The 18,451-nt window shown below is 44.2% G+C and overlaps 1 protein-coding gene across 1 annotated transcript in view; it reads right to left on the reverse strand.

Moving 5' to 3' along the window:
* Nucleotides 1-13,089, reverse strand: part of fndc7b (fibronectin type III domain containing 7b) — a 47,809-nt gene extending 34,720 nt beyond the window's left edge. The window contains exons 1-17 of the mRNA XM_090236172.1: nucleotides 12,802-13,089; nucleotides 12,648-12,669; nucleotides 12,056-12,316; nucleotides 11,544-11,804; nucleotides 11,040-11,309; nucleotides 10,524-10,784; nucleotides 9,311-9,571; nucleotides 6,309-6,575; nucleotides 5,775-6,035; nucleotides 5,194-5,454; nucleotides 4,615-4,875; nucleotides 4,100-4,360; nucleotides 2,535-2,795; nucleotides 1,990-2,250; nucleotides 1,532-1,792; nucleotides 601-864; nucleotides 123-383 (exon numbers count right to left, since the gene is read on the reverse strand). Of these exons, the coding sequence (XP_090092298.1) occupies nucleotides 123-383; nucleotides 601-864; nucleotides 1,532-1,792; nucleotides 1,990-2,250; nucleotides 2,535-2,795; nucleotides 4,100-4,360; nucleotides 4,615-4,875; nucleotides 5,194-5,454; nucleotides 5,775-6,035; nucleotides 6,309-6,575; nucleotides 9,311-9,571; nucleotides 10,524-10,784; nucleotides 11,040-11,309; nucleotides 11,544-11,804; nucleotides 12,056-12,316; nucleotides 12,648-12,669; nucleotides 12,802-12,855 (4,009 nt within the window). The 5' untranslated portion in view covers nucleotides 12,856-13,089. The remainder of the gene's footprint in view (nucleotides 1-122; nucleotides 384-600; nucleotides 865-1,531; nucleotides 1,793-1,989; nucleotides 2,251-2,534; nucleotides 2,796-4,099; nucleotides 4,361-4,614; nucleotides 4,876-5,193; nucleotides 5,455-5,774; nucleotides 6,036-6,308; nucleotides 6,576-9,310; nucleotides 9,572-10,523; nucleotides 10,785-11,039; nucleotides 11,310-11,543; nucleotides 11,805-12,055; nucleotides 12,317-12,647; nucleotides 12,670-12,801) is intronic.
* Between the last annotated feature and the right edge of the window lie 5,362 nt (nucleotides 13,090-18,451).

Raw genomic sequence — 18,451 nt, forward strand, 5'->3', positions numbered from 1 at the left:
GGGCCAGTGGGCCGCCATCTTTTTCAGCAGTGGGCCGTTAATGGACCAGCTAGGTCTTATAATAATAACAACAGCAAATGAATCCCACGTCAATCACACACAGCTCTATTCTAAAAACACACCTGTGACGATCTCGAACGACTCGCTGGGCTCACTGTTGCACTGGTCTCCCTGGGCGATGGCATGCACAGTGTAGGTCTGTCCGCAGAGCAGGTCGTCAAGGAGACAGGAGGTGTTGGTGGAGCTGCAGAAGGGAGTGTGACCCAGGGCAGAGCTGGCATTGATGAGGAAGCCCACAGCATCGTCATCTTCAACCCAGGAGATGTAGGCCTGGTTTGAGGCACAATCCAGGGAGTGGTCCTTGATGGTGGGTGGACAGGGGACTGGAGCAGGCGGAGAAGAGCAGAGGACAGGTCAGGGACTGGAGATGGACTAGTGTCTCTGTCTATTATATCAAACGCCTATCTCTGTGTTAGATCAAATTATATATCACAGAGATACATACTTTATCTTATCTATCTCTCTTTGGTTCTATCGTCATCTCAATATTTATGTCTGTCACACTCTCCATCTCACATACTATCTTTCTCCCTCCTTTACCTGTCTTGATGGTGGTTGTTGCCAGCAATGTGCTGTTGCAGATTCCGTCCCTGGCCACAACTGTCACGGTGTAAACCTCTCCACACTCCAGCTGGGTGAGGTCACAGGAAGTGCCTGTGGTGCTGCAGGAAGTAAAGTGTGTCTCTCCGTCCTCCTGTGCCGAGGCAGTGTATCCCGTGGCTCCAGCACTGGCCTCCCAGGACACCGTCACCACACCTGAGCTGCACTGCAGCAGGGAAGCCACGTTTTCTGGGTCACATGGGGCTTGGGACGGGGTCACAGACAGGGTCAGAGAACATATTAACATTTAACATTTTAATCATTTAGCAGACACTCTTATCCAGAGCGACTTGAGTTCATACATTTTCATACTTTTTTCTTACTGGTCACATGACCTGATAATGTGCTCACAGTATGTTTACACATGTTTTGGGGAATACGCCTAGTCAAAGCCTATAGCAGGGTACCCCAACTGGCGGGCCGTGGGCCAAATGTGTTTTTATTAGCAATTTTTTGTTGTTGTTGGACATAATAGACTCCAAGTGATTTTAATTGAAGAAATCTGTTCCCAAGTATTCCCACACATAATAGAGAGAAACATGACTGTATACAAATGTCAGCAAGTTTTGAAATGATTATGTTTTAATCAAACATTATATCTGTTTGGGCTTCTTGCAATCAATTTGCCTTCTAATTATTTGCAATTATGTTCCAGCCCCCCGACCATCCGCTCAAAAAATAAATCCAGTCGCGGCTGAATCTAGTTGATGATCCCTGGCCTATAGGTTGCTTGTTCATATCCAGCTCCAAGGACCAATTTGTAGGATACTGTGCAACAGGGTCAGAGAGGGTTTTTGTACATCAATGTAATTTTAAAACAAGGTAATACATGGATGATTATATTATCTTATATTATCTTCTCTGGGCTTACCTGTTGCCACTGAGACGTCAACGCTGACAGAGCTGTTGCACTGGTCGTCTTTGGCAACCACGCTGACGCTGTACTCCTTGGCACACTCCAGGCCGGTGAAGAAACAAGTCAGGTTGGCGGTAGAGCACGTCGAGGTGTAACTGTCTGGCCCAGTCACTGTGGAAATGTAAGCGTGAGCCCCATCCGTGGCATCCCAAGAGGCCTGCAGGGTGTTAGAGGCACAGCCCACAACCCCATGCACATTGGAGGGAACACATGGCACTGAGGATAGAGGGAGAGAGAGAGGGGGGTGGGGGGGGGGGGGGGCGAGAGAGAGAGCGAGTGAGAGAGAGAGAGCGAGCAGAAAGTGCAGAAAGTGTGAGTTCTGTGTAATAACAGTATACAGTACAGTACAGCTGCTCTATCTTTAAATACCTATGATAAGACTCTCCATCTGCAATGATAGACAGAAAACACACCTGTCTGGACTGTCTGTGGTGCGCTGGTAGTTCCGGTACAGTTGCTGCTGGTGGCTGTCACGGCAACAGTGTATTGTTGTCCACACTGTAGCCCGTCCAGCTCGCAGGTGGAGCCCTCTGTTGTGCAGGAGAGTGCAGTACCATCTCCAGCCATGGCGGTGACGCTGTTGTTCAGGGCGATAGCTGCAGGGGCCCAGCTGACGCTCAGAGTGTTTGTCCTGCAGAACAGACTGTTCACTACACTCTGGGGGGCACAGGGGGCTGACAGGGAGAGGAAGAATACTCATTTAGATCAAATGGAGTAGAAAATCACTTTTGAATGTTTAGTACTGTAGCAAAGGGGAATGTGAGAGGAAGTTGAAAGATTAGCAGTAGTAGTAGTAGTTATAGTAGTAAGTAGTAGTAGTACCCGTAGTAGTAGCAGTAATAGCAGTAGTAGTTGGTAAGTAGTAGTAGTAGTATTAGATAGTAGAGGAAGAAAAGATGGTCCGTAATATCATCTCTAACTGAACAGAAGAAGAAGACGCTGTCTCTGTCTCTCTCACCTGTCTCCTGTGTGAACGTGTTACTCTCGGGGCTCTCACAGCTACCATCAGAGGCAGACACAGTGAAGACATACTCCTGACCACAGTGCAGCCCAGCCATCTGGCACCCTGGGGTGGCAGCGCCACAGCTCACACTGTGCCCATCTGTGCCCACCGCACTGCCAGAGTAGGAGATGGCGTTGGGGCTGGCATCCCAGGAGAGGGAGGCTGTGTTACTGCCACAGTCCACCCAGCTGGAGACGTGGGTGGGAGGACAAGGCACTGTAGGAGGGGAGGAGGAGAGAAAGAGGTTATGGTCTGACTTGGATTGTGGCTCTGTGTAATGTAGTTAGCCTTATGCTTTGAGATACACCTATGTATATAAAAACCTATGCCTATAAATATGTATGTGGACACCTCGTCGATCATCTCATTCCAAAATCATGGGCATAAATATTGAGTTGGTCCCCTTTTGCAGTTATAACAGCCTCCACTCTTCTGGGAAGGCTTTCCACTATATGTTGGAACATTGCTGTGAGGACTTGCTTCCTTCCATTCAGCCACAAGAAGCTTTAGTGAGGTCAGGCACTGTTGTTGGGGTGTCCACATACTAGTGCAGTCAGCGTTCCAATTCACCCCAAAGGTGTTCGATGGGGTTGAGGTCAGGGCTCTGTGCAGACCAGAATGTCATTGTATGCTGTAGCGTTAAGATTTCCCTTCCCTGGAGCTAAGGGGTCTAGCCTGAACCATGAAAAACAGCCCCACACCATTATTCCTCCCCCACCAAACTTTACAGTTGGCACTATGTATTTGGGCAGGTAGTGTTCTCCTGGCATCCGCCAAACTCAGATTCGTCCGTTGGACTGCCAGATGGTGAAGCTTGATTCATCACGCCAGAGAATGCGTTTCCACTGAGTCCAATGGTGGCGAGCTTAACACCACTCCAGCCGACGCTTGGCATTGAGCATGGTGATCTTAGGCTTGTGTGCGGCTGCACGGCCATGGAAACCGAACAGTTATTGTGCTGACGTTGCTTTCAGAGGCAGTTTGGAACTCTGTCGTGAGTGTTGCAACCGTGCACAGACAATCTTTACATGCTACGAGCTTCAGCACTCGCCGGTCCCGTTCTGTGAGCTTGTGTGGCCTACCACTTCGTGGCTGAGCCATTGTTGCTCCTACACGTTTCCACTTCACAATAACAGCACTTACAGTTGAGAAGGGCAGCTCTAGCAGGGCAGAAATTTGACGAACTGACTTGTTGGAAAGGTGGCATCCTATGACGGTGCCACTTTGAACATCACTGAGCTCTTCAGTAAGGCCATTCTACTGCCAATGTTTGTCTTTGGTGATTGCATGACTGTGTGCTCAATTTTATACACCTGTCAGCAAGGGTGTTGCTGAAATAGCCGACGTGGTTTTGTTGAGAATATGACTCCAAATGCACATTACTGCGTCTTACAAAATAATAATAATAATGTTCATGGCTTTTCCCGACTTTTCCCGACTCAAGCAGGTTGCTTGATTGATTGATTGCTTAACCCAGAAACATATCACATCAACCCCACTGTTTATTACTCTGTCTTCACCTGTCTGTAGGGTGACCATGCTGCTCTCGGTGCTGGAGCAGGCGTCGTCCATAGCCAATACACTGAGGCTGTACGTCTGACCACACAGCAGATCCTCCAGACTACAGGTGGTGTCGTTGGACGTGCACTCCGTACGGTGGCCGCTGTTGCCCATGGCGATGGCAGTGTAGACCTTGGCCCCACGGCTGGCGTCCCAGGTGACGGCTACAGGGCTCTCTCCACAGGTACGGTGCGCTGTCACGTTAGTGGGCACACAGGGCACTGAGAGGGGAGGAAGACGAGAAAAATTGATTCTCACAGTTTATATAGAGTAATTGATCAGTTATACAAGTTCTGACATCCTTGAATTTGAGTTGAGCAATATTGGAAAGTTACTTTATATAACGCCTTTTTCGTCCATTGTTGGTCTACCTGATTGAAAATTGAGTAGTATTTTGATAGAGATCGTTCAAACAGCTGGAACTCAATGGAATGAAACTGAATTTATTTCACAAACTAGTTATATCCTGTCTCACCTTCCCTGATGACCATGGCCTGACTGGGCATAGAGAGGCAGGATCTGTTAACAGACATAACCTCCACAACATACTCCTCTCCACAGTCCAGTGTGTCCACGCTACAGCTGGTTGCCGTGGAGTTACAGGTCACCTGCTCTCTGTTGCCATGGGAGATGATGGTGGTGTAACCTAACGCACGCAGCGACGTGTCCCAGCTCACCGTCAGCGTTCCAGACCCACAATCCATCTCAGTTTGTATGTTGGCAGGCCCGCATGGGACTGGAGAGAGAGAGAGAGAGTGATGGAGAAAAGAGGAGGTAAGTTTGACCAAAGACATGCAGTATGTACAGTAGTATACTAAAATAGAAGTGTATCAGGGTTATGGTTAAATCTAGGGGTCATATAACTGTGGAGAGGTTTGGGGACTAAAGTCAAAACTGAGTAGGATTGAATCAATAAGTGTTAGGTTGAGTAAGTTGCATATAAGTCATAGAGATGCCCTACCTGACTCTAGTTGTTGGATTAAGGATTTGGCGGTTGCTAAATTCTTCAATTAGGGCTAGTATTGTGTGTACTGTTAATGGTGAAGGTTCCTACCTGACTCCATGGTGATGGCCTGGGAGGGTATGCTGGGGCAGATGCCGTCGTGGTGCATGACGGAGACAGAGTAGAGCTGGCCACACTTCAGGCTGGGGACAGTGCAGTTGTTCCCTGTGGTGCTGCAGCTGAGAAGGCCTCCCTCTGTGTCCTCAATGGTGGCTGTGTAGGAGAGTATACTGTGATGGCCCTGCCAGACAATCAGAGCGTGGTTCGCCGCACAGTCGAGGAAGGCCTCGATGTGGTCCGGAAGGCAGGGGGCTGGAGGGGGAGGGAGAGGGGATCATGTGATGTGAGAGACACTCAACACTCATATAAACATGGCAAATAACAGTTTGGAAATCATGTATTTATTGAGCTGTATAGTAGGCTTGCTCAAAAGGCACGGAATAACAAGACTACTACTACTTCCTGTGTAATAAAACTATCATTATTATTACCATTATTATTATAAAACTATTTAGAACTCATCACCAGCCTGCCTGTCCCCAAACTGGAGAGAGCAGAGCAGTAAAAGCACTTTGTGACAACTGCTGATGTAAAAAGGGCTTAATAAATACATCTGATTGACAGTAACATGCCTGTCTCTATGGTGACTATCTCGCTGTCGGAGCTGTTGCACTTGAGGTTGGTTGCGGTGACGAAGGCGTTGTAGGTGGAGCTGCAGCGGAGGCCCTTGATCTGACACTTGGTATCCATGGAGTTACAGGTGTGAACCACGCCAGCGTCATCCATTGCTGTGGCGATGTAGAACAGAGAGCCGTAGGAAACCTGCCAGTTCAGAGTGATGGAGTCGGATCCACAGTACATTGCTGCTGAAACGTTCTGAGGAGCGCAGGGAACTGCAGCGGGGAGGGAACATTCAGTTGAGTGTGTGTGTGTGTGTGTGGTTTGGTACTAGTTAGTTACAAGGGTAGTGAATGCCCCAGTTGAACAATATACACTGCTTAATGGCTTTTCCCTTCAAGATAAGCTTATTGAGCCAGGTGTGAAAACCATGCATGAAAGTCACATAAATATGGCTAATGAATTCAGTGGAGGGTAATGGCTAGAAAAAAATAATGTGCATTTAATGTATGTCATTTACTGGCAGTGAAGAGTTGACCATGTCTCACCTGTCTCAGCCACCTGTCCCAGAGTCCTGTAGCTGGGGCAGTTGTCATCGAAAGCTGTGATGTACATGGTTAAACTCTCCCCACAATGCACCGAGGGTATGGCACAGGTGTTGGTGAAGGAGCTGCAGTTGTAGCGGTTGCTTTCATCCTTGTTTCCCCATGCCTCAACCGTGTAGGCCAGAGCCCCCTCGGCACGGTCCCATGTGCTGGTCAGGACATCAGACCGACAGTCGGTTGAGGATAACAAGTTCTGAGGCATACAGGGGGCTGGAGAGGGATGATAAAGAGTTGCTGTTAGTTGCTGTGTGAATTTAAGTATGATCTCTCTAATTCTTTCTTTCTCTCTCTTGGAGGACCTGAGCACTAGGACCATGCCTCAGGACTACCTGGCCTGATGACCCCTTGCTGTCTCCAGTCCACCTGGCCGTGCTGCTGCTCCAGTTTCAACTGTTCTGTCTGCGGCTATGGAACCCTGACCTGTTCACCGGACGTGCTACCTGTCCCAGACCTGCTGTTTTCAACTCTCTAGAGACAGCAGGAGTGGTAGAGATACTCTGAATGATCGGCTACGAAAAGCCAACTGACATTTACTCCTGAGGTGCTGACCTGTTGCACCCTTGACAACCACTGTGATTATTATTATTTGACCCTGCTGGTCATCTGTGAAAATGTTAACATCTTGGCCATGTTCTGTTAATCTCCACCCGGCACAGGCAGAAGAGGACGGGCCACCCCTCATAGCCTGATTCCTCTCTAGGTTTCTTCCTAGGTTATATCCTTTCTAGGGAGTTTTTCCTAGCCACCGTGCTTCTACACCTGCATTGCTTGCAGTTTGTGGTTTTAGGCTGGGTTTCTGTACAGCACTTTGAGATATCAGCTGATGTAAGAAGGGCTTTATAAATAAATTTGATTTGATTCCCACTCAAGTTATTATTATTTCACAAGCATTGTAGTTTTGTAAATTACAATCTTAGAAAGGGTTCTTTGGCTGTCATCCTAGGAGAACCCTTTGAATAAACCTGGTTGGTTCCAGGTAGAACCCTTTTGGGTTCCATGTAGAATGCTTTCGGAACCCTTTTTTCTAAGCGTGTACATTAAATTGTTGTCAAAAACCATGTTTCTTTATTTTGCTAATTATATGATCCTTATAGATCAGTAGGAGGGGCGTTTCTAGGTTTTCGAAGTGCAGTCCAATCAAGTCATGGATAGTCAAGGTGCTAAAACTGGAGCTAAAGCCTACTGGTCCTCTCACTTTAGAACTTCGTGATCAGACGCTAGGCTAGAGTGTCCCACACAGCGCCAGTTGTCATCCTAATCATACAGCATATGAGTGTAGTCTACTAGCAATGCGTGGGTTGATTTATAACTCGCAGTCCCCGCTGTTATAGCCGTGGGGCGGGCGGGTTTAGGGTCATGAAATATTGTGTGGATGAAGGATTGGTGGGTTAAATAAAGAGAAAACAATAACTGAACAAATCCTTAAATGTATAATTTTTGTGCAATTTATATCAATAGGCTACATTGAGGTTTATCTTTCATTATTTTATGCAATCTAGCATTCGTGCATAAGCCTACGCTTTAGGGCCTAACTGTACGTGCACCAAATATCCAACATTCCAAATGCTTTTGGGAAGAGTTAGAAAAAGTTCACCTCGATTCACGGAGTCAAAAAAGACAATGTCGAAGTTTAATTCAATAAGAGAAAAGCTGCGAAATGGAGAGTTGAAAATAAGGGGAGAGACAGAAAAGTAATGTTTGGGAAAGATTTGTTGAAGTGGTAAAAGAGGATGATAGCAGTGTTATGTGTGATGATTGTGAGACGCTATACAAATTCCGCAGTCACAAGACTGGGACTTCAAATAGGCCTATGGAATGTCAAGGGAACTGTAGCCTGTTCAGATGGGTTAAATGGAAAACAAAATCTGGACACTGACTGTAGGTCTATAACCTCTCACATAGCCTCACTATTAACTCCTGCAGAATTAAACATTTCTTCCAGTGAAATTATACAGCAAATGTAGGCAATTTATTTAATGGAGAAATATCATTTCTTTCTTTCATCATCTTGAGAGAATGTGAATGTGCAGTTAGATACTGTCTGTTGAGGTGCTATCTTTATCAGCATCATAAAAGCTGATAGTATTTCAACCACATAAAATATGCATCCAAGACTAACTGAAATCTTATCAGAAACATGTTGGGTTGTTTTCACAGCTTTCTATTTCCTTAGAACAGGTCAAACATTTGGACATTTTGCACAGAAAATCTTTCCCGTTTCTTGTGGTTGGATTATTGCATTTTCTCCCCAGTCCCTAAACGTCTTTACTCTGCGAAAGAATCAGAGATGACAGAGAGAAAGAACTTTACCGATGTCAACTTGTTTGAATCATTCATTCTATCGATTTATGACATTATTCTGGTGAGCAGGGGTTTATTTAGTCTTCTAGGGCAACATATAATGACAGGAGAGAAGCTGTATGTATCTAATTATAGACCAGTTGACTAACAAATAGCCGACCAAAATGTTGGAAATTATAAGCATAAACATATCTAAATCAGGCAAAAGAAAATCCTGCACCCCCTGTCAAAAAAACATTCATCTGTCTCTGACTAGTTTACAGTGCATTTTCTATATTAGTGGTTTAGGTTTGGGTGCGGCCTCAGAGTTTCACTTTATCACATATAGTCGGGCGGTTGCGGATGGGTTATTAGCAATTGCGGTCAGGTGTTGGTGAGCAAAAAGCTGACCACTATAGTCTACTATATTATAGTCTATATAGTCTACTATAGTCTACTATATTCTCATAATGAAAAAACTATGGGCCCTTGTCAAAAGTTCTACTTATGGTTGTCTCACCTAGCTACAGTATCTTAAGATGAATGCATTACCTGTAAGTCGCTCTGGATAAGAGGGCCTGGTAAATGTCTAAAATGTAAAACGTACTATATAGGGACTAAGTTGCCATTTCAGAAGCAGCCTGTGAGTGTGTCTGTGGTCGTACCGGTGCGGACTGCTACTGGTGGGCTGGCCTGGCTGTTGCACCCGCTACTGACAGAGTAGACAGTGAAGGTGTAGCGACGGCCACACACAGTGTTGGTGAAGAAACAGGAAGTGTCTAAGGTCATACAGTCCATGTTTTCTCCCTCTGAGTCCACGGCCTTGGCCCTGTAGTGAGCCGTGTTGTTGGTGGCAGCCCAGGAGAAGATGATCACGTTGCTGGAACACTCACGGTACAGGTTGAGATTCTTTGGAGGACAGGGGACTGCGAGAGGGAGAGAGAGGGAGGAGGGAGGGAGAGAGTGGTAGAGGGAAAACGAGAGAGAAATATGAGAGGGTGAGAGTGAGGGAGAGAGAGAGTGAAGAATGGGAGAAGAGAGAGAAAAGGGAGAAACATAAAAACCCTGATGTTTAAGATTACAGCAAACCACTGGGGTATATAGTTCTACAAAGGGACTGCTTTTCTCTAAAATAGGTTACAGAATATAATATAACATGACTTTGCAGCTCAATAGAGGACCTAGTTCTCAAGGATGATGCCTATGCAGTAATGTGTGGGTGTGGTCTGTGTCGACGTGAATAAGAAATAAACAGACATAGAGGACCATGGAAAAGCAGGAAGGGAAAAAACTATTCCCATTTGACCTCCGATATTATCCTGACAAAAACAGCAAAAGAAAGGCTGTTTACAACTTTGCATTATACACTATGTTGTATTGTCATCATATGTGAACTGTAATATGTATCAAATCTGATGTAAGAAGTGAATTCAGGTAAAGCACTTTGTTGGACACATCACTTGTACAGTGGGTGTACTGTACATCCTGTGAGGAACAACAGTTGTTTGTTGCCCTTGATCTGCAGCAGCTAAGCCCTGGTACACAATGCAGCCTCAGGAGTGAGAGATAGGATGTTGGTTAAGCTGTAGCCTACAGTAGGGGAGAGCATGGCTGTGTGTCCGGTTGGAGGGATTCAAGGGTCAGAAGTGTAAGAGTGCCATTCGTTCAGCCTTCTAGAATGTTTGTTGCCCTCCATTCTGTCGTCCTCTGTCTTATTGTGGGTCCACTTTATTGTGGGTCCTGGTGTTTCCCTTTTCTCAATCAGTGTCCCACCTGTGTCACTGTGTCTCACCTGTCTCCAGGTGTCCTACGTATGTCAAAAGTGTCTCACTGTCTCACCTGTCCAAAAGTATGCCTCCTTGGTCTCAGTGTCCTTACCTGTGGCAAAGTGTGAGGTGGCGTTTACTTTGCTCTCACAGCTCTTGGACACAGCGGTGACCTGCACCATGTAGTCATCTCCGCAGCCCACCCCTGTGATCTGGCACTCTGTGCCCTGAGAGGTGCAGGACAGGACGGTCCTGCCACTGCCGGTAGCAACTGCTCTGTACGAGTCTGCTCCGAACACTCTGGCCCAGGACACCATGGCTGTGCCACTGGTACAGCTGTACTCCACGGATATGGACATCACAGCACTTAATGCTGAAAATGACATATAATGCTTTCATAAGTACTGGATTTGGTTCATGTGAATGTGAGGATCATTCGGTGCTTGCCTACTTGAAAATGACATATTTACTTATTGGCTATCAGTTCAGTGCAAAGGAGAAACCTTTTTGAGGAAATGTTTACTGTTACATTTAAAAAAATATATATATATATACAGAAGGTCTGAAAATACCTAGTTTATCGGACAGTAATGACTCATTTTAAAACGGATTATAAAAGCTTACTCACTGTTTGTAGTATATGTGTATTCAGTAGGCTCTCCTGGCTCCAGTAAGGTGTTGACAGAAGCCACTGATATCTGATAAGAGGAACATGGCAGGATATCCCTTATGTCCAGTTGGTTTTGGAACACTTTTGTCTTGAACAGTGCGTGGTCTGGTTCATCCAGGTCGGTAACCGTCACCTCGTAAAGAATAACCTTTTCCACTGGCTGCCAGAACAGGCGCACTGAACTATTTCCAATCTGGTTGGCTGTAACTCCCTTTGGCGGTTGGATCACTGTGGAGGGACAAATGAACGGTCATGTAGGCCTATAATGGACCGCTGACTAGAGTTCACCTGTGGTTGGCTAGTTGAGGGCTGAATGCCTTAAGTATAAAGCTAAAAGTGAAACGTTAAACATTTAAGCTAGAGTACGCTGCCTTTAAAATTCTTTAGACCTCGCATTTACAACCAGTTTACCCACAACCAGAATGTAGTCTAAAGTTAATCGAGGTAAAATAGTTAACTCACAGGTAGAAATGGTCCTCACTCTGCTTCTCGCTCCAAGACCAGCTTGGTTTGCGGTGTAGATGTAACAGTCGTAGACGGTTGATGGCTGTAGGTTTTGGACCACAGCGCTCATGTTGGTGAAGGTCAAATTAAGCCTCTCTACCATGGTCTTTGACTCCATCAACAGGTGATAATGGTCCGCGGTGTACACGCGCACCCATTCTATTTGGATTGAAGTACTTGATAATGCCCTTGAGGAGGTTATCTGAGAGGTCTCGGGAACTAAAATAGTAACAAGAGGGGGCAACGTAAGCTATTATTAGAATTTCTAGAATATTGCTCAGTAGACCAGTCCATGCGCAAAAGTCCATGCGTAAATCTGCAAAACATTTATTTGGAAAATATTTGTTGCCATGGTGGGCCTAAGACTAGGCTTGATAAATAACACACGTTTTTTAAATGAAATATTTGAGTTTACTGGTTAAAATTCATGTTTATCACAACTTTGCTTTCCGGTGGAGAATGATACTTACCTGTTTTGGCCACTTGTGTTTTCAAGCACATAACATAGTAGAACTGGAACACTTTGACCGTAACACTATACAAGGTTCCAGGTCTCAGGCCCTGGACCAGTTTTTCCGTACTGGTAGCTGGTAGCGTTATCACTACAGGTGCTATATCTGTCGCATTTATTACCCGAAGGTCCAAAAAGTAATTTGTTGCTCCAGTGTATTTGTTCCATTTCACCAGAAGTGCTGACGCAGCTGGAGATGTTATTGATGTAATATTGCATACTGAAAGAGAGAGAGAGAAGTTTGAGTAAAATTCAATAGAAAAAAAGGTATCTAGGAGAGAATAGCCTAGTAGAATTGATTGATGAGTAAATCAGTAAATATCTCAATACTCTATCACGCATCATTGCCTGAGGGGATGACAATACGTTTTCAAGTTAATCTCCCCTAAATTGTGTCAAATCTTTCAGTTACACTTTTTCTGTATATTGAACATTTGAGCACAGAATCGTATAAAAAAATATTATGAATAAATAAACATTATTGACTGCTTGACATCCACATCTTCCCTTTATTCAAAGTCCATCAACTAACGATATAGCTGGAGACTTACCTTGTGCTTTTGTGTATGATATCTGAAAAACAGCCAAAATAAGTTAATTATACTCCAACATTCATTTGACAAAACAATATAATATAAAGTTATTTCTGCACACAAAACAGTTTGCACACAAAAAAAGTATATTCCAAGAAAAATATATATTTACCTGTGTTAGAGATACCAATACTAAAGAAAAACCTATTGCTCCTACCAATCCCATTGTTCACAATGACTGCAGGATCCTGATTAGTTTAGTATACAAGGCAGTCAAATACAAAAGGTGTTCTGGATTATTTTGAGCTAAAGTGCACATACTAGGTGGGAACCAATCAGTAGGCCCCAAATGGGGCCAGCTTTCCTCCTGATCGCCCTGGGCACAGAGGTGTCATGAGAAGATAGCGGCGCAGGCAGGGAACGAGGGAGGGATGAGAAAAAGACTGGGTGGCTCAGCTCTATTGGAAGGATACAGCAGGCTGGTATCTCTCTCCGTGCTTCTGTATCAGTTTGGTTGCATAATAATCAATGCATCCCCTTCATGATTTGTCACACACCTATGTTATGTTCAGTATTTACATTTGATTTGTTCTCACCACACTGTGACTTTTTCATTTCCACTTAGGCTACGTTTAGACTGTTATGATATTTTTTCCAGTAATTGGTCTTTTGAGAAATCACATCAGATCTTATTCAGGGCTGATTTGATTGGTCAAAAGACCCGTTAGTGAAACAAAGATCGTTATTGGGCTGCCTGTCTAAACGCATCCATAGATGCCACAATGCCTGCGTCAGTTTCAACTATTCTGCCTTATTATTATTCGACCATGCTGGTCATTTATGAACATTTGAACATCTTGACCATGTTTTGTTATAATCTCCACCCGGCACAGCCAGAAGAGGACTGGCCACCCCACATAGCCTGGTTCCTCTCTAGGTTTCTTCCTAGGTTTTGGCCTTTCTAGGGAGTTTTTCCTAGCCACCGTGCTTCTTCACCTGCATTGCTTGCTGTTTGGGGTTTTAGGCTGGGTTTCTGTACAGCACTTTGAGATATCAGCTGATGTACGAAGGGCTATATAAAATAAATTTGATTGGTTTACACAGGCAGCCCAATTCTGATATTTATTTTCCCCCTAATTGGTCTTTTGACCAATCACATCAGATCTTTTCACAGCAAACCTTTTTCAGAGTTATCTGATTGGTCAAAGATCAATTAGTGGAAAAAAATATCAGAATTGGTCAGCCTGTGTAATTGCAGCCTATGCGCTACTATGTGGTATATTTCAATGTGTTATGTTGAATGATTTCAATATTTCTAAAATAGATTGGTTTTTCTCACAATCATCATGTATTCATTTAGCACAGTGGTTCCCAAACTTTTTATATTCCAGTACCCCTTCAAATATTCAAACTCCAGCTGCGTACCCCCTCTAGCACCAGGATCAGCGCAATCTCAAATATTGTTTTTTTGACACCATTGTAAGCCTGCCACACACACACACTATACGATACATTTAAACATAAGAATGAGTGTGAGTTTTTGTCACAACCCGGCTCGTGGAAAGTGACAAATAGCTCTTATTGGAACAGGGCACAAATAACAATATAATAATAATCAATCATTTTGCTCTTTATTTAGCCATCTTACATTTAAACCTTATTTGTTCATTGACATTTGCGAATAACTCACTACAGGTTAATGAGAAGGGTGTGCTTGAAAGGATGCACATAACTCTGCAATGTTGGGTTGCATTGGAGATAGTCTCAGTCTTAAATCATTTTCCACACACAGTCTGTGCCTGTATTTAGTTTTCATGCTAGTGAGGGCAGAGAATCCACTCTCACATAGATACGTGGTTGCAAAGGGCGTCAGTGTCTTAACAGTGAGATTTACGAAGGCAGGATACTCTGAGCGCAGCCCTATCCAGAAATCTGTCAGTGGCTTCTGATTACATTTAATTTTCACAGAACCGCTTGTTGCAAGTTTGATGACGCTCTCTTGTTCAGATATCGGTAAGTGGACTGGAGGCAGGGCATGAAAGGGATAACGAATCCAGTTGTTTGTCATCCGTTTCGGGAATTACCTGTGTAATTGCACACCTAACTCATTCAGGTGCTTCGGAATATCACATTTGACATTGTCTGTAAGCTTGAGTTAATTTGCACACAAAAATCATACAATGATGGAAAGACCTGTGTGTTGACCTTGTTAATGCAGACAGAGAAGAGCTCCAACTTCTTAATCATAGCCTCAATTTTGTCCCGCACATTGAATATAGTTACGGAGAGTCCATGTAATCCTAGATGCAGATTATTCAGGCGAAAAAAACATCACCCAGATAGGAAAAAAACATCACCCAGATAGGCCAGTCGTGTGAGAAACTCGTCATCATGCAAGCGGTCAAACAAGTGAAAATGATGGTCAGTAAAGAAAACTTTAAGCTCGTCTCTCAATTTAAAAAATTACATCAATACTTTGCCCATTGATAACCAGCACACTTATGTATGTTGTAAAAGCGTTCTATGGTTGCTGCCCATATCATTGCATAATGCAGAAAATACAGAAGAGTTCAGGGGCCTTGCTTTAAAAGTGAACCATTTTCACTGTAGTATCCAAAGTCTTTCAAGCTGTCAGGCATTCCCTTGGCAGCAAGAGCCTCTCGGTGGATGCTGCAGTGTACCCAAGTGGTGTCGGGAGCAACTGCTTTCACGTGCGTCACCACTCCCCTATGTCTCCCTGTCATGGCTTTTGTGCCATCAGTACAGATACCAACACATCTTGACCACCAAAGTCATTTGATGTCACAAAGCTGTCCAGTTCTTTAAAAATATCCTCTCCTGTTGTCCTGGTTTCCAGTGGTTTGCAGAAGAGGATGTCTTCCTTAATTGACCCCCCATAAACGTAATGGACATATACCAGGAGCTGTGCCAAGCCCGCCACGTCTGTTGACTCATCCAGCTGTAACACATAGAATTCACTGGCTTGTATGTGAAGCAGTAATTGTTTCAAAACATCTCTTGCCATGTCACTGATGCGTCGTGAAACGGTGTTGTTTGATGAATGGATTATCTGTATAGTTTTTGGGGCCTTTTCCCCCAGCATTGTCCCAGCCATATCCGCGAAAGCAGAAAGAATTAAGTCCTCCACAATAGTATGGGGCTTGCCTGTCCTAGCCACTTGGTAGCTCACCATATAAAATGTTTCTACCCTTCTTGTTAATGGTATCTGTTGCTTTTATACGTGTCTTACTATTCGAAAGTCGTCTTAATTCTTGCTCAAAATACTCCTGTGGCTTATTTTTCAAATTGGCATGTTTTGTTTCTATATGTCTGCCCAATAGTGAATGTTGTGAGATAGTACTTTTGCACATAAAGCACACTGTGGCTGAGGAAAGTGACTACTCCCAATATAAGTGAACACCAAATCAATGTAGTTCTCATCATATTTGCGCCTCTTCGATGGTCTAATGTCCCTATCTGTTGTTCGGTGCTTTCCCGGGTAAGGGGGCAGTAGCTCTTCGGCTGCATCAGATTCACAATTGTCTGTGTCCATGCTATCTGGGCTGACAACAAATGTAGAATTACTGATGTTAGCATTGGATGTGCTCGTGGAAGCAGAACAACTTGTGTCATCGACAGGTGCAGGTGTAGTACTGCTGGAAGTAGCAGTACTACCAGTAGAGCTGGTATGTGTCTCCATGGACACCGGCCTTACTTTTTTAAACCATTAATACATTTTCGAGCAAACGCAATGAGCAGCTGCTACGTTTGGCTACATATTTTTTTTTATGTGAATCACTTATTATTTGGCGTACCCCTGACGGCATTGCAGGTACACGTACCCCAGTTTGGGAATACCTGATTTAGCACAATGGATTACAATTTTGAGCCTATAGCTTTTAGTTTCTGGGCACCTCACTTATGGAACAATCTTCAGAATACTCAGTTGGATGCACTGGTGCCTTTTGGGCAATTCAGATTGTTGGTAGAGGATCTCTTTGATGAGGAACTGGGTTGTTTTTTATGATAATAGTTTTTTGTGTTTTTCTTTGTGTGTATCCTATGATCCTGCCTTGATTGTGTAGTTTCTTGGTTTTGTCATGCAGGTCTCCCTTGGAATATAGACCATGGTCACAATAGGTCGCCTAAATAATTAAACTATAATAAAGAAATAAGTACTGGGTTGCCCCCCCCCCCCCCATTGGGTTGTGCCGTGGCGGAGATCTTTGTGGGCTATACTCTGCCTTGTCTCAGGATGGTAAGTTGGTGGTTGAAGATATCCCTCTAGTGGTGTGGGGGCTGTGCTTTGACAAAGTGGGTGGGGTTATATCCTTCCTGTTTGGCCCTGTCCGGGGGTGTCCTCGGATGGGGCCACAATGTCTCCTGACCCCTCCTGTCTCAGCCTCCAGTATTTATGCTGCAGTAGTTTGTGTCGGGGGGCTAGGGTCAGTTTGTTATATCTGGAGTACTTCTGCTGTCCTATTCGGTGTCCTGTGTGAATTTAAGTGTGCTCTCTCTAATTCTCTCTTTCTCTCTTTCTTTCTCTCTCTCGGAGGACCTGAGCCCTAGGACCATGCCTCAGGACTACCTGACATGATGACTCCTTGCTGTCCCCAGTCCACCTGGCCGTGCTGCTGCTCCAGTTTCAACTGTTCTGCCTTATTATTATTGGACCATGCTGGTCATTTATGAACATTTGAACATCTTGGCCATGTTCTGTTATAATCTCCACCCGGCACAGCCAGAACAGGACTGGCCACCCCACATAGCCTGGTTCCTCTCTAGGTTTCTTCCTAGGTTTTGGCCTTTGTAGGGAGTTTTTCCTAGCCACCGTGCTTCTACACCTGCATTGCTTGCTGTTTGGGGTTTTAGGCTGGGTTTCTGTACAGCACTTTGAGATATCAGCTGATGTACGAAGGGCTATATAAATACATTTGAATTGAATTGAATTACTATGATCTTTCTTTTAGGGGCAGGAAATGATCATGGGCTCTTCATGATTCCAAATAAGAGGTTTGTCCTATTACATAGAGGTGTAAAGTATCTTATATTGTATGAAATGTAGTCACCTGCTAGTCAGAGGACTTGCTATAGTGTTGGCCACTATCAACACCTCAGTCCCACTATGGTGTAATAATGAAGCCTTCATAAACCCTTTATAATTCCTATATAAGATGCTTCATAAACCATTAATTAGTAATTCAGAATATATTAAGTGTAGCAAAAGGGTTATGCCAAATTTGGCTAACTATCAGTTGTAAGGACCCTTCATGTAGTTATAATTTATTTTGTGAATCATATACAGTGTGTAGTTGTAATAAAACATTCATCATTTGTTGTTCATTTTGAGTGGGACCAATAACTCAGTGCCTTAGTTATACATGGTTTCATTATTTTTTGTGATAACATTTATTCATGACCATCATTTAGCTTTTTCAAACAGAAATTTGCATCCTGTAGCACTAATTCCAAAAAGTTTTGGGACACTATAAAGTCCATGGAGAATAAGAGCACCTCTTCCCGTCTGCCCACCACACTGAGGATAGGAAACCCTGTCACCACCGATAAATCTATGATAATCGATCATTTCAATAAGCATTTTTCTACGGCTGGCCAAGCTTTCCACCTGGCTACCCCTACCCCGGCCAACAGCTGATGTTCTGAAAGAGCTGCAAAATCTGAATCCCTACAAATCAGCTGGGCTTGACAATCTGGACCCTCTCTTTTTAAAATAATCAGCAAAATTGTTGCAACCCCTATTACTAGCCTATTCAACCTCTCTTTCGTATCGTCTGAGATCCCCAAAGATTGGAAAGCTGCCG

This window comes from Oncorhynchus mykiss, chromosome 5, assembly GCF_057628025.1.
Source record: "Oncorhynchus mykiss isolate SJ-2025 chromosome 5, ASM5762802v1, whole genome shotgun sequence".
Classification (NCBI taxonomy): Eukaryota; Metazoa; Chordata; class Actinopteri; order Salmoniformes; family Salmonidae; genus Oncorhynchus; species Oncorhynchus mykiss.